Below are 15,888 nucleotides of genomic sequence, written 5' to 3'. Positions count from 1 at the left end.
ATACACATAAAATACAAATAGATCTTGAAAAACATATGAAGTTAATAAATAAGTGTGTATAAAGGAAGATTTCAGAAACCACATAATCACTCTTCAGTATGGATTTTTAGTATTGATTGTCTCTACAGGGATATAAAAGTCTGTAGATGTCCAAGACTCTTCTATAGTAACATTCAAATGCATGTAACATGTATCCTATATACTTTAAATCACATATTACATATAATATATAGCTACTGGACTGTTAAATGCTTTTTCAGTAGTCATTACAATGTATTGTTTGAGAAATAGTAAGGAGAATGCGTGCACGTTTAGTACAGTTGCTGTTTTTTGTTTGTTTTGAGACAAGGTCTTGCTGTGTAATCTAGGCTGACCTTGACCTCACATCCTCCTGACTAAGACTTTTGTGGGCTGGGACTGTAGGCGTGTACCACCACTCCAGTTCGTGGTTGGTGAAACCAGGATATGGAACCTGTGACTTTGGTAAAGAGCCAACAGGTAACAATGATAAATTGTATTTTATAGAACTGTGTGAGTTTGAGAATTCTACAAGCTATAGTGGCCTTTTATATATTTATATACTAAATAATCGAGCAATATTCTTGAATAACAACAACAACAACAGGACTGTACTAACCTCAACTCATTGCTGCGTATCTACAGAAACTGTCTGATTTGGCTATGGTAAAGAGTTAACTTGCTGTTAATTTAGTTTCTAAGTTATGTAAATTACTTATTATAAAGTTATAGAACTTTTGACTACGAAACAAGAGTAGAAATCTTTTGCACTCCCAAGCAGTTTTGCATCATGTTGGGGACCTAGGGAGTTGCAAAAACTAGTTTTAGTGTCATGTATAAGATTGGTGATTCACCAAGTTTTAATTTTTACTGTGCCACTTTGTCATACTACCAAATAACTTAAAAATAACCTAAAAGTTATCAAAATAAAATGTAACTTGCAATTTTTATTAAGATTCAGGTTTATTAAGTCTCTTGTTTGACTAAAGTGAATTTATTTTATTTCCTTTAATATTTTCTAATGTCTTTAAATATTGTGTACCAACTAGTGTCCTCTATAGTCTGAGCTTAGTAATATCAATTTATGGTGTTAGATAATTAATATTTAAATCAATATTTATCTTTGAGAATTTTATGTACAAATACTGTATTTGCATCATTTCCAATCCTTCCTCTCTCCTGTGCAATTCATTGCCATTTCCTCCGTCCCAACTCAAAATCAGGACCTCTTCTTTAAGTATTGTCATTCATGTGCACACATGCACACTCGCGAGCTCACACACACACACACACACACACACCATAGATACAGAATCTACTGAGTTCATTTAATGTTCTTAGTGTACATATCTGTAGGGAGGACCAAACTGATAACTTTTTAAACTAATTCAGTATTTTAACGAACAAGCTTGTTTGAAATTTAAATTGTGCACAATCCTAAACTGATTTTTTCTATTTTTTTATAATATAATATTAACTCAAAAATAGAGTAGCTGTGAATTGAAATCTTATTTTTGTGCACTCTTGTTTCTCATCTAGATTTTCATTTTCTAACTTTGTGTTTTTATAATTCTGTGATTTTTGTTAATTTGTCTATGTGTCTATAATTTTAAATTTCTTTTTTTTACCTGAGTATTTTAACTATGCTTATACATTAAGTCAGTTATTTAATGAGGTACCTAGATAATACTCAGAATAATTTATTCCATTCTTTATGTGCATGGAACTGGAAAATTAAGGGTAGCTTCCAAGGGACCTTGCACTAAGGGGTAACATGATCTCTTCTGAAGCACTGAAGGAGCACAGCTCGTGCTGTGAAGTGGAGGTCGGTAGTTTCGAAACTGCAAGTGACGAGTGCAGGCTGATTTCAGGACAGTCATACCTTAAAGACAGAACATGCAGAAGTGTGTCACATACCACTGATGTCTAATTCATGAGACTCTATACATAATATCACTATAAGTAGTTAATCTAGAGGTAAATGTTTGTGTGCTGTAATTTTTTTAACCCTTTTTAATTTTAGAAGTGAATTTTATTTAAAAATGAAGTAAGTTTCTTTTAAAATAATCTTAGTATAACATTATAGTTCAGTAGCTTTATGATTTTCTAAAAAATAGTTTGAATACTTCCACCATAAAATTAAGATATTTTCATTATCTAATGTTAATAACTCAGAAGAAAATGGATATAATATAGTATTGTTATATTAATTGATTGAAATGTGGGAAAATTCAGTGATTTCTCCAGAACAGCACTACCCAATAGAAATATAATGTTAACCACAAGGACAGCTTAATTTTTCAATATCTACATTAAAAACTAAATAGATACAATTAATTTTCATAACAGTTTAGTCTGTCCTGTATACTAAAATATAATTTCAATGTTCAATTAATCCAAAGTTCTTAGCAGGCTATTTTACATTTTTTTCTCTACTAAGCTTTCTCAGGCATGCGATTATATTCAAACATGCTTTCTGATGCTAACGTTTAATTAGAAGTACTTAGCCAGTGTGCTGGTTTGTGTGTCTAATCCCAGAGCCCAAGAAATGGGACTAAAGAGCATTGGTAGCTCAAGGTCTTTAATATCCACACAGTGAGTGCACGGTGAGCCTGAGCTAGATGAGAAAATAGCAGCGTCAAAAAATAGCGATCCATATTTAGCTTTCATAAACTTTGAAGTTGAACAAAGTGAACTGGTATAGTATTGACTTTTAAATTTAATGATTAATTTGAATTACTGAATTTCAGATGCTCAGTAGTATGTGCTTGGTTAATGGGTATAGTATTAGATACAGCACAATTTAGAGATAATTTACCAGTATACATCAAACCACAATGTATCTAACCTGCGAACCAGCAACCCCACCTCCAGCAGTCCAGAGATATGGAAAAAATACATGTACTATGATGTTCATCAGAACATAGTTTTTTTTTTTAAAAAAAAAATTGAAGCCGGGTGCTCACAGTGGAGCCTGCTACATGCAGAGAGCAGTGCTCACCCGCGGCAGTAGAGCTGGTGGGTTTGGGATCGTTAGAACGGTGCATTGACCCCAGGAAGACGATTGGAATTGGGGTCATATGATAAGCTCATTAATGCTTCAGTGTGTATTGTGCATAGTCCTTTCTAACACTATGCCTAACACAAGTCTTACATTCTAAACCTGTAATGTACGTAAGTAGCCTACTTTTTGTTAGGTGTATATAATTTTTATCTGTGCCTTAAGAAAAAAAAATGCCATTTTGGATGAGTCCTTGAGTAGCAAGCCACAGTCTTTGGGAGAAAAGAAAAAAATAAACTTGAAAATATCAACATTCTAAATTCATGTTTTCAAGGTATCATTAAAAAATTACTTGGCTTCTGATCACAAAGTTGGATTAAGTGTCAGGAATGCCCGATGTATTTTATAAAATGGAGAGGAATACATAGGTTCTAGGTTGCTTAGTCCTCTTGTCCTTGACATGGACGATGAGTGTGGCGTGGAAAGGAAAGGGTGTTCCAGTGAAAGTCCTCCTTCATCTGCAGGCGACCCTCCATGGTGCACACATGTGAGTGACTGATAACACATGCGTTCATCGTGTTGCCACAACACATGTCAGCTCCTTGAAGCAAAATCCTGTGTCAGAACTGTCACGGGTGTTCTCTTCTGTGTATATAGCAGGGTCGACTTTGAGCACTGCACATCTCCAGTTCTTCATTAAAGCAATGTTATGGTGAACATAGTCTCCTGGGAAATTCACCCAGGATAAGCATTTTAAGTAAATAGTGTGGTTTGTTATCTTATCTATTATTGATGTAATTATCTTAGGATATTATTTACAAGTGTCAATTACTTATATTTTAAGAATGTTTTGTTTTCTGAGACAGGGTTTCTCTCTGTAACAGCCTTGGTTGTCCTGGAACTCACCCTGTAGACCAGGCTGGCCTCAAACTCACAGAGATCCACCTGCCTCTGCCTCCTGAGTGCTGGGATTAGTAATTTTTAAAAGAACTAATTTATTGTTTTTGTGTGTTTGTATGTGTGTGTGCCCATGTGCATGTCTCTGCAGAGAGTATCAGATTCGCTGCAGCTAGAGCTACAGGTGGTTGTTAACTCTGGGTGTGAGTGCTGGAAGGTAAACGTGGGTCCTCTGTCAGAGCAGGTGTGCTCCTGCCTGCTGAGTATCTCTCCAGGCCAAAGAATACATTTTTAAGGGAAATAAATTTGTAACCAACATCTGGAAATTGAAGCACAGTTTCCTTTAACAAAGGGTCTGCGCATGGTTGTTGTTATTTGTAGGGAACCCTATGAAAGACTGCTTACAGAATTCTTAATATTGACCTGTCCTTGAGCTAAGTTTGGATGGAGTCATGAGGAGGATCCAGAAGGTTGCCCCATTTTCCTTAATGCTGTTACCATGTAAAAGACAAAAATTTTCTTGAGCAATTTTCTTTCTTCCCATATAGTATTTCATCATTTCCACCTCATAGTTTTCTAAATGTTTTGCTTAACTTTTGTTGGTTTGGTTTTCTTATCTTTTACAGATATGTATAAAGTTAAACTCATTAGAATGTTAGTTCCTGAGAACATTGACACGTACCTTATCCACATGGTAATTGAGATCCTTGAGAGTGGGGACAGCAGAAGCCAGCCCTCCTGTGACTCCAACAGAAAGAGATGTTTGCCCAGCTCTGAAGAGAGCAGCGTGAGTGTTAAGAAAAGCAAGGATGTGGTCACTGATACCAAGGTATTTATTACATGTTTACAAAGTGTCACGTTATTCCCTTCGCATGCACAGTGGATACATTTTGATCTGTTGTAATATATAAATCTCTGTGTGCTATTTCCTTTGCTTTTCAAAATATGATGTGAGAAAAGCTATTTTTAAAAGACAGTAAAGTAAGTATAATTTGTTGTACAGAATCACAGCTTACATTTTACCTGTATTGTCTTTGTGATCTGGAGAAATATACCTCATTCCAGAGATGTGGTTAATGGAGTTAGCTTTGTGTAGCATGGCATCATATATGGTCTATGGAAATGAAGACAAACTTGATTATAAATGCTTCCCGCCAGTTGATCTCTCATCCTCATGCTCCCGTGTGAAGATTTGTACTCTACATGTTGATAGCTATGGTTATGAGCATAACGCAGGAAGTCTTTTGCATAGTTAGGAAAAGTCCACATTCAGTGTTATTTTAGATGATATTAAAAAATGACGTCTGTGCTATATGGCAGATGGTACCAGAGAAGAATCATTCTCTGGTGTGACTATATGCAGCGCACAACGCCTGTCTGCACTCTATGCGTTACTATACAGTTCGCGAGCTTTGGGCAAGGGGTTGGAGGTTGAAATACACAAACACACACAGACAGAGACACGGACCTCTAGACACTGGTAAGAAGCCCTTTCTTCAATAGCGCCATTGGAGGCTTATATACCCAACACAGTCAGGTGGGCCAACAGGTGAAAACCTTACCCTCTGATCCTCAAGGCAAGGCAACACGTGCTCGTGAAGAAGAGCTGGTAAACAACTTTGACACAGCTTTTAGTAACTCAAATCAGAAGGAAAGTAAAGATCTCTAGCAGGGAAGAGCAGCTGGAGGCCAGGACTCCAAATGGTCCCAACAACTATCCATTTGCAGGTGTGACCTTTAGTACTGACACACTGATAGTAATTGCTGAGCTCTTAATAACTCACTAAGTGCTTTAGTTCTCCCATGGCAAGCTTGCTGTGGTGGCTTGAAGCTGTTAACAGTTGAGTTAGAAAAGAGTCTCCACGCTTTAGCACTACGGTAATCTTTGTAGGGTTTCCAGCACTGGGCTCTTACTCTCCTCAATAGTGTCAAAATAAAGGGAACTGATATTTTTAAAAAATTAAACTGGTCTTTTAAAATTCTTTACTTTAGTTAGCTTTGTGTGCTATCTTGTTTTCTTAAATATAAAATGTTAATATCTTAATATTCAATATGAAATTTCAATATACAATTCCTTTTCCTAATTACCTTTGGCTTTTTCCCCTTTAACTGAATATCTCGAAACCTTTTAAAGGCAGGTTTCTGTCTTCCACATGGCCATTGTAGTCGATGTAGCATGTACACGTAGACACACACACACACACACACACTCACATGTACACACACACTTTAATAATAATAACAAATCATCTTTAAAGTGAATGGTGTTGGGATTATAAGTAAATTCTTAAGGAAATGATTTATTTTTTTCTCTTTTACTTATTTATTAGATTTTTCATCCCCAAAAGGATTCTATAGATGTTTCTATTTCACTTTGAGGAATAAAGTTTGAGAATAAAATATAGCAAGTAATTGATAAAGCATATAAAGTTATCATTCTTAAAATGGTGTAAGTTATACGTTATGTACATTTAACTTAAAGCTACCGTATTATAGAAGTCTTCAAATGTTTCCAGTAAGTAAATTAACTTGGCTAAATTCTGAGTAGTGTTCTTATTAGCATGATTTCCTTTCTAAGACTGAGAGCTTCGTGCTCATATTTGTACCATTGTCGGTTTGTAGAGCACTCCCTATTTCATGTAGTAATTTTTGTTTGCTTTATCATGTGTGGGTGGTGTGGCACAAAACATTCCTTTTATGTTATTAAATGTTTTTCTCAGAGACTTTTGACCAGGTCCTAAGGATTTTGGTAGATGAGACCCTAAAATCATATTCAAAGCATTATTATGCATGTGTGTACTTGTTCTTTCTGAGAAGGGGATCTACAGTCATCAGGAAATTCTCATATCATTCTATGAAGCAAAGACTTCTTTTATTTATTCAGTGAGTGGTTTTGAGCACTTGCTGCTTCTTGGCCATCGCAAGGAGCTGAACAGTCTCCTGACCGCCTGCCACCACGGATGTCTGTATCTGTTTTCTTTTTCATGTGGTCAGTAAACTTTCTGTGTGCACATGTATATATATATCTTTTTCAAGGCATCACAGTCATCTTTAGAGTTTTTGTTTTTATTGTTTTCTGTGAAAGCTCTTGGACTTGGGACCTTGTGCATGTCAGATGAGTCTTATAACACTTAACCCTTTAAATTCACCACTTTGCTCAACCCAAAATAAATGTGTCATGCTGTGTAGATCAGAAATAATGTCCCGTTTTTATGTGGCAAATGAGTACCTGAACTTGAGTATCTCGAAAGTCAATAGTGAAGCCAGTGGGATGGCCAGTGGGCAAAGGTTTTTGCCTACGTGAGACCGGCAGTTGAGTTTGATTCCTAGAACCCATATGAAGATGGCAGATCAGTGGCATGCATCTGTGATCCTGGTACACCTATGGCGATAGGGAGGTGGAGACAAGGAAAATTCCTGAAGTTTGTAGGCTAGCTAGCGTGGAGTTCACAGCATGGCAGAAACAATAAGAGAGACTGTTCTGCAACATTCTAGAAAGAAGAGAAAGAAGCCTTAAATGATGCCTCTGTCTTCCACATGGCCATTGTAGTCGATGTAGCATGTACACGTAGACACACACACACACACACACACACACTCACATGTACACACACACTTTAATAATAATAACAAATCATCTTTAAAGTGAATGGTGTTGGATTATAAGTAAATTCTTAAGGAAATGATTTATTTTTTTTCTCTTTTACTTATTTATTAGATTTTTCATCCCCAAAAGGATTCTATAGATGTTTCTATTTCACTTTGAGGAAAATTGTTCAGGGTGTCTGAGTTGTTTTTATAGCTCTTGTGCTTTTTCAGCTGTATGAATATTTCTTTGTGTTTCTGTTCTCTGTAGATGTCATCTGAAATGTCAAAAAGAAAATTACCTGACTGGTTTGCCAAAGGAAATATGTCCTCAGCTGATACTGGCAGCTCATCAATGGCCAAGACGAAAAAGAAAGGTCTTTTTAGTTAAGAGACAGCTGCAGAACAACTTGTGTGTCCTGCTGTCCTTAATCCTGTAAAGAATACAAAGAAATATTTTAACTTTAAAATTTCTTAAGGTTCAAAGTAAAACCCACTTAAGTATCGAGCGTTGAGTCTTTACTCACCTGTCCACAGTTGAGGTAAGGCATCTGAATCGTCAGAGACCCCGACAAGCTGGAGTCTTAATGTTGGTTTCCCTTCAGAACCCTTGCCTCTGTCTCACGGTACAGTCTCTCTACTCCCCCGGTAATGGACTAGGGGAATGTAGGCTGTGTCTCTGCCCTAGGAGTGGGCTAGTAGCTGTGTGCTGACTGATAGGAAGCAGCCTTGAGTTGCCCAGATGGTTTCCTGTGAATGATGACAGCAGGCTGGTTTTATAGATTGTCTTTCCTTTCTGTGTGCGCTGCCAGACGATGCCAGCGCCCCACACATTGGCAAGTGTTGGAAGGGTTCCATTACAAAGGCAACTAAATGCTATGCATTTTCCACACAATGTGTATTATTTTTCAAGTAAAATCAATGTCCTCCATACTGAATATTAAATATATTTAATTTTCATTTATTTATTTACGATGAGTACCTTCAATGTTTGAAGATGCCAAAAATGAATATGTCTTATGTTTCACAAAGAACTTAAAAATTTAAAACTCAGCTCTGTTCTGGGTAAACTTTTGTTATTTAACTTTAGGCAGTTTAGCATATAGCTTATTTTTTTTTGAACCTTCGATTATTTTTTTTTGTAAATAGAAATGGACTGTTATTAATACAGAAGAAATACATGCTTGAAATGCAGAGTAGCTGGGGGAAAAAGCCACCCAGGGTTCCACTGGGAGATAATCAAAGCCACTTTTTGTAACCTGCCAGAATTTTATATATGTATTTTCTTAACCTATTATACCTATAATGTGTGGATGAATTTTATCATAAAACATTCAGATTATACTTAAACATAAAATCCCCATGTTCTCAATTTCCTGCTTCCCATTACAGACAGTAGCTCCCATTAAGTTTGCCATGGATATTCTCTAGTTACTTCTATATGTCTGTGCCTTAACGTGTGTTTCCACAACATATGAGCTGGTGTTCTCTCTGACCTCAAACTTCATGCTGGATATAGTGGCCGTCTCTAGGAAAACACCTGCTTAATTATTTGAATTATGTGTTGAATTGGATAGTTTTTTTTTAAATGGAAATGAAAAACAAAATTTGCTGGCAAAAATTTTAGACCTGGTTATTTAGCAGAGTTTTCCTCAAGGCTGAATGAAGTTAGCCTATTGCTTTAAAGAAAATTACTTACTAGCATTTATTCTCAGTAATAAAACTGAAATTTCTAGTAGATCTTGCAATCTTGGTGAACTCAAGTCCTTCACTGGGAACCTGGGCAGCTTTCCTTGACCTGAAGACTTTTCTAATGAGATGGGATAAAATAAACACTTGAGTTTTTTGATGCTATCTAAAGTTTTTTTTCTATATCTGGAGCATCTAAGTAATCCAAGAAATCAGTGTTTTATGTATGGAGGACAGACATGCTATAATATAGAGATACATTGTTTAACAGACCTGATGGAGGCAGAAAAGGGACCAGCAAATCTCAATGTAACCAAGACTGAAAAGATGGCTGTAGATTCCTATTGCACAGCATGAATAATCATTAAGAAACATCTACAGTTTTGGTATAGCTTCAAAGAAGATTCTCTACTGTTATTTGAATAAAATACCCTGTCTTTTCCAACCGCATACTTGTGTGAACTCGGGATTTCCTCACATACCTCAGGCAAAATGCAAAGGCCAGGACCCCAGCCTCTTCTTCTAAGCTCATCTACACAATGAGAAAGTTTACAGAAATGAAACAATGCTATCCTTGTCAAACTTTGATGAAAATACCCCTTTAAAACAAACAGTATTTATGTTAAAATGTAATTGGTTTACTATGGCTGTTTTTAAATGAATCAATAAATCTTTGGGAAAAGTCTCAGATCTGAGAATATATCTGTGTATATGAGTGTATACTGAGTAACTGCAGAAACCAGGGAAGTCAAAAGTAACCTTGAGGGCACTGAAGAAGGAGCCTGGGGGCGGGGCAAGGGGTGGGTGTGGGGCAGAACACACAGGTGCTGTCAAGGGCAGGGGGAAGAACAAGGCAGGGACTTTAACTGCTGAGCAAGAGGCAGAGGGAAGGAGGGGGCGAAACTAGCACTAACGATGTCTGAAAAGCCACAGGGAAGCATACTTTATGATTATTTAAACATATTGGGCTTGGTTTGGTTTCTTCAGATTGTCTCAATATAGCCTTGTTCAGCTTGGAGCTCACTATGTAGACAAGCTGGCTTGGCGCTCTCTCTCTGTCTCTCTATCTCTCTCTGTCTCTCTATCTCTCTGTCTCTCCCTCTGTGTGTGTGTGTCTGTACACGTGTGTGTGTATGGTTTAAATAAAGTTATGCTACCTCGGGTGACAATGCTCCTCCCCTCAGGAACAAGAGACTGCTTATAAAACCCCCAGTGCTAAGCATAAGAAGCCTCCGTTCAAGTTGTTGGACAGTGAAGTCCAAGCAACTCCTCAAACAATACAGGCTATTACCTTCACCATCAGTTGCCTCCGGGAGCTTGAAGGTAAGAGCCTGTCGCTGAAGACACCACACATGTTGGGCATGAGATTTGGAGAAACCCCACTGGAACTGACATGGAAGCTCCTCCCTGGGGACTAGCTCTCCTGGCACTGAAAGGCGCAGTGCAGTGCAAACTGTCGAGAATGAAGAGCAACCAGTAGTCCTGTCCAGCTGTGAAGCCTGTGAACCATGGCTATGACCAGTATGATACGATACCTCCAAGGTTCAGTAGTGACATTTCTATCTCAGGAGTAACCAACAGCTGTCTAAGGGGCTTACAGCCCACTTAGTTGGAGGGAATTCACATCCAGTACTATAAACCCAGCCACCTACCATGGCTGATGAGTCTATGGATCCTAGAGGAGCGCCCACCCCGCTGCTTTCCTAGACCGGTGCACTTTCTAACTCCACTCTGAACATCTACTCTTTTATTCAGAGAAGTGCAGCTCTCACCCCTCAGCAGCATAGTGTCAGAGACTCTTACAGAAACCCCCAACTGGCCAGAATGCAGAGAACTGACTACGGGTTGCCCAGCATCAATCAAATACCTACAAGACAACCCCTACAAGTAAGGGTCAAGGAACAGTGTGGAAGAGGGGGTAGAAAACTGTAGTAGCCAGAGATCCAGGACTTCTGCTGTGAGATGGTGACTTCTATACCCATGATGAAAGCTACACCCATGAGATCTCAATGAGCCGGTCACGGAGACAAGACCAGCGTAATGACATCACCGGTTGACCTGACAACGCTGATGGAGGAAATCTCACAAGGCCCCACTCCTAGGTGAAGAATTGTGGGGGATCAATGGCTGCCGAGAGCGGGCAATGGAGTCTTCTCTAGGGACCATCCTTCTAATAGGTTATCCAATCCGAAGTGGTCAGCCCGGAACATAAAAGTAATGCTAAATGGACTTCATATATACATGTGTGGATGTATATAATGTAATTAAAGAAGAGGTCATGAATTTGAGAGTGAGTTGGGGGAGGGGGTTGGGGGCAGCCTGGGAGGGGGTGGAAATGCTGTAAATTGAGCATTCATGTATGAAATTCTCAAAAAAATGAATAAGGTATTTCATCAAAGTTGAAAATTCTCACTTTTAATTTCTAAAATGGTAAATGTTGATGGATAGAAACCACATTAATAAAAGGTCTTTAGGACCCTCTGTTTTTTAAGAATATGGAGGGTCTTATGACATGTTTTGAAAACTATTACAGTTTTTATTATTTTATTATAGTTATATTATTTTCTTTGACATGGGTATATTATAAATTATTTAACTGGCTTCATATTGCTTGATAGTGAATACATTTTTTTTTTTAGTTAAGTTGAACAATGTTGCTTTGACTTTTTTTTTTTTTTTTGAGGCTATTCCAGGATTGAACGTCTTTGAAACTCCTGCAGGACAGGCAGTGCCTTGTGGGATCTGCCTGTCTATTTAGCTCTTGTTCCATCCTGCACTGTCCCTGAAGATGCCCAAGCTGGCAGGATGTCCCCACTGGGTGTTCTTTCCTCTTTTAAGACTCTCTGTGAACTATGACAGAGTCCTCAGTCCTTCCCTTCTGTTCAAATGAAGGGACTCAGGGTACAGCTCAGTGGTGGGGAACACACCCAGTGCACTAACGACTGTGGCTCCCACCCCAGTGCCGCCCAGTACCCTAAAGACTGTCACTCCCACCCCAGCATTGCCCAGTACACTAACTAAGGACTGTGGCTCCTATCCCAGGCACTGCCACAACAAAACAATATCTTGCCTGAATTATTTAACACCGTAGTGCACTGCAGTGCAGTCTCTTTTTAACGGTTCCAATTTATGAAAGAGTACCACATCCCATTTCCAAAATATTAGAAGTTGTGCTCAATTGTTTGTGTATGATGTCCCACTAGAATATAAATTCGACAGGAGGAGGAGCAGTTTTTGTACTGTCCACGGCTGTGTCTGCCCCCTAGAAAAGAGTAACAGCAGGCAGGAAACCAGCAAATGCTGAATGAATGAGCGGGAGTATCCACATGCTATAGGATCTACCTGGAGCCATGTCAGCTGGGGCGGCTTCTGGGCCCTTAGTCATCTCTACAATTCTACTAGACGTAGGTCTTACTTCTGTTGAGGTAGCTGGGTTATGTCTGGTCTCAAATCACACGGACCACAAAAGCTTCCATTTGTAACCCTAACCATCAGCAACACATATTAAAGTCCATAGCCCTGCTATTTATTAGCTAGGTGATTTGGGCAAATCACTTAGAAACGCCAAGCCTCATTGAACTCCACACTAATGTTTAGAGTCAGATCTGGGCACAGTAAACTATGCATGCAATACCAGCACTTGGGAGGTGGATGCAGGAGGATGCAGGGTGCAGCGTAATGACCTGACTGCGGTGAGACCCTGCCTCAGATAAGCAAACAGTTTGTCCCTGCTGTAGTTTTTCCTCCCTGTAACTGCAGAAGCATCTACGAGAGAAGACAGCATCTGGGTATCCAGAGTCAGGCAGCCTATCTCAGTGACACTCCTGCTGGACATCACCATGGTCCTGTTTCCTGTTCCTGTCTCGTGCTCAGCCAGAGATCTGTGCCGGCAGCCTGAAGTGGACTCCTGTTTCAAGGCAGATTCTTGGCTCTTAGTTGATTTAACACATTTAATGAGTACTTAGTCTGCAGAGTGTAGTTCTGGAGCCGGGGACACAGTGACCAAAGGAAAAGCAATATATGGCTCCCCTTAAAGAGGATAAGGAGGGGTTGTGGGGCGGGTAAGAGCATAGTGGGCGAAGGGAGACGCTACGGAGTCGTGAAAATTGACTGGGACTTGTGATTCCAACCTTAAGCACATTGATCCACCATAAGACTCGATCCACCATAAGACTCTTCTTACAATTACCATATAAAAGAGGAAGCAGGCTTGGAGCATTTGGAGAACAGAATGTGCTTGTGACCAGTGAACAGTAGCTATTGTCACTCTTCCTACAGGCAAGCTACAGGAGAAAACAATTAGGAGGCCGCCTAACAGCTTGATGTAGGTGGGTCAGTCAGACAGTTTGGACACTTAGGGGTACTTGGCTCAATTTCTCAGAGTACCTAGGTAATGTTTCTGTTTAACCATAACAACAGAAAAGAGAGAGGGATGGATATTGTGGAAGGAGTTATCAGAATAATCAGTAATTGGTTTTCATGGAATATTCTGGTTGATGAAGTGGATCTCCATGAGTTCTCAGTCTGAAGTATACATTTAATTCTCCCAAGGCTTATCCTAGCTGATTATGGATATTTAAACTAAGACAGGATGTTGACTAAGACAGGAGGAGAGGGTCTTGAAACACCCCCACCCCCAAACACTCTTAGTTTTGGTTGGAGTAATTTATAATTTTTATCGACTCACTTGAGTTTTATACTATTTTAGGCATCTTTTAAGAGCATGTGAGCCCATGTTGTGTTATTTATTTGCTTTGGCTTATTTTCACACTGGCAAAACGATCTAGCATTTTACCACACTGGTTCAAGGCTACCATCTGCTGGTCAAAACTGGCAATTTCAGGTAATACAGTTGATAGGGTTTTAATTGGTTTGTGTGGATCCACTTAGCAATGTAATCACTTATCTAGTACAAAACTGAAAATCAAGAGGGAAAGATGGGCATGGTGTGTATATACCTTTCTGTCCTGGAACAATGGGGACTCAAAAATTTTAAATTTATAGCCTGCCGTAGGCAGTTCAACACTCAATGAAGAACAAATGTGACAGCCAGCACAGAGAAAGCCAGTCTGTGCTGGCCTGGGTCGTTTGGATATAGAAATGGAGTCGAGAAACATGGAAGCCCTCAGAATCTTGACTGAATAGGACTTAAATGCAAAAAGCATACACAGAGTAGACAACTTGTTCACAGTACATAGTGGTTCTGGGAGGGGGGGGAACTGTCCCGTCTGAGGAGGTAAGGACTGTCCGAGTGTGAAATAGGGGGGCATTTCAGGAACAGCCAGCCAGTCCACTCACAGAATGGTATTGGAGTGACAAGATGTGCCATTTTCCCAGAAACTGAAGTGTAAGGTGGGCTGTGCCTGGTTGACAACCGGCAAGCAAACCCTGGGTGTGCTGGGTCAGGGAACTGGCTCCAGCTACTCTTTAGCTCGTTTTCTTTTCCCTCCACTGTTTTGACGATTTCTTTTACTCACTGAAAGCCCTCTGAGATGCTTTGAAGGAGATGCCCCCCCATAAGTCCCAGGCATTTGAATCCTTGGTGCCTGGGAAGCTTAGGAGACATGGCATTCCTGGATAGTGGGTGCCACTGAGGGCGGGCTTTGAGGGTTCAAAAGACTCCCGCCATTTTTGCAAGCTCTTTGCTGCTCTAGGTGCCTGGTGGCTCTGCTCCACCGTCATGGAATAATATATTATCCTTTCGGAGCTTTAAGTCCCCAATAAACCCTTCATTTTCTAAGTTACATTGGTCGTGGGGTTTTAGTACACCAGCAACATGTCTCTCTGTTCTTCAAATCATGGTTCGGGTATGCTGAGATGGCTTAGATTGCCTGTTATCAAACCTAATAACCTGAGTTTAATTCCTGGAAGGAGAGAACTGGTTTCTGTAGGTTATCATCTGACCTCCACACGTAACTATGGCATTGTGCTACCCTCCTCCTCCAAATGAGTAAAATAGAAAAACAAAAATGTAAAGCACAGTTTAACAAGGAACATTTTACTGTCTCGTGGTTTCAGAGGGTTTTAGCTCTATTTGTTCTATTCCACAGTCATTTCTGTTGCTGCAATAAACACTCCAACAAAAGCAGCTTAGAGGAGAAAGGCTTCATTTTGTTTACAATTCCAGATCGTCGTCCACCACAGGAGAGAAGGGAGGTGGCAGGAACTTGAGACAGTCCCATCACACCCATGGTCAAGAGCAGTGAGCACATGCAGCCTGCTCACTTGCTCACTTGCTCACTTGCTCACTTGCTTACCTGCCCTCAGCTTGACTTCTTCGCTCTTCTACAGTTTAGGACCCCCTTGCCTAGGGAATCGTGCTGCCCACAGTGGGGGGAGTCTTCTCACATCAATTAAGTCATGGAGTTTGCAGTTTCCTATTAAGCGAAAAAAAAAACAAAATGGCAGATGCTACAATGAAACCCTCTACCTTATAACTTAAGGGTTCCAGCACTGAGATGGGGGGGGGTTGACATGAACTCCCCCCCAACCAAGAAACAATTGGCAGTTTGGTACCTGCTAGCAAAGGAAAAACTAGTCTTCTTCAATAGAGTCTCATTGAGTGTACTAACCATACTTTAGGGCAGACCCTGTGCTCAGGGGTAACCCGTGCTTAGGCGACAAACACAAAATTAACAAGGGTATTTCTGTAGACCCTTTGTCTTATATTGCTTTGCTTGGGCAGTTTTTGTCTTGTT

The 15,888-nt window shown here is 39.6% G+C and overlaps 1 protein-coding gene across 3 annotated transcripts in view; it reads left to right on the top strand.

Moving 5' to 3' along the window:
• Nucleotides 1-8,006, top strand: part of Wrn (Werner syndrome RecQ like helicase) — a 96,015-nt gene extending 88,009 nt beyond the window's left edge. For all 3 annotated transcript variants that reach the window (XM_026786927.1, XM_005362508.3, XM_026786926.1), the window contains 2 exons: nucleotides 4,543-4,745; nucleotides 7,773-8,006. In XM_026786927.1, coding sequence (XP_026642728.1) covers nucleotides 4,543-4,745; nucleotides 7,773-7,892 — 323 coding nt within the window. In that variant the 3' untranslated portion in view covers nucleotides 7,893-8,006. The remainder of the gene's footprint in view (nucleotides 1-4,542; nucleotides 4,746-7,772) is intronic.
• The last annotated feature ends 7,882 nt before the right edge of the window (nucleotides 8,007-15,888 follow it).

The sequence above is a fragment of the Microtus ochrogaster genome, linkage group LG7_11, assembly GCF_000317375.1.
Source record: "Microtus ochrogaster isolate Prairie Vole_2 linkage group LG7_11, MicOch1.0, whole genome shotgun sequence".
NCBI classification, from domain to species: Eukaryota; Metazoa; Chordata; class Mammalia; order Rodentia; family Cricetidae; genus Microtus; species Microtus ochrogaster.
Note: the sequence above shows the minus strand (reverse complement) of the source record. Positions and strands in the feature narration are given on the sequence as shown.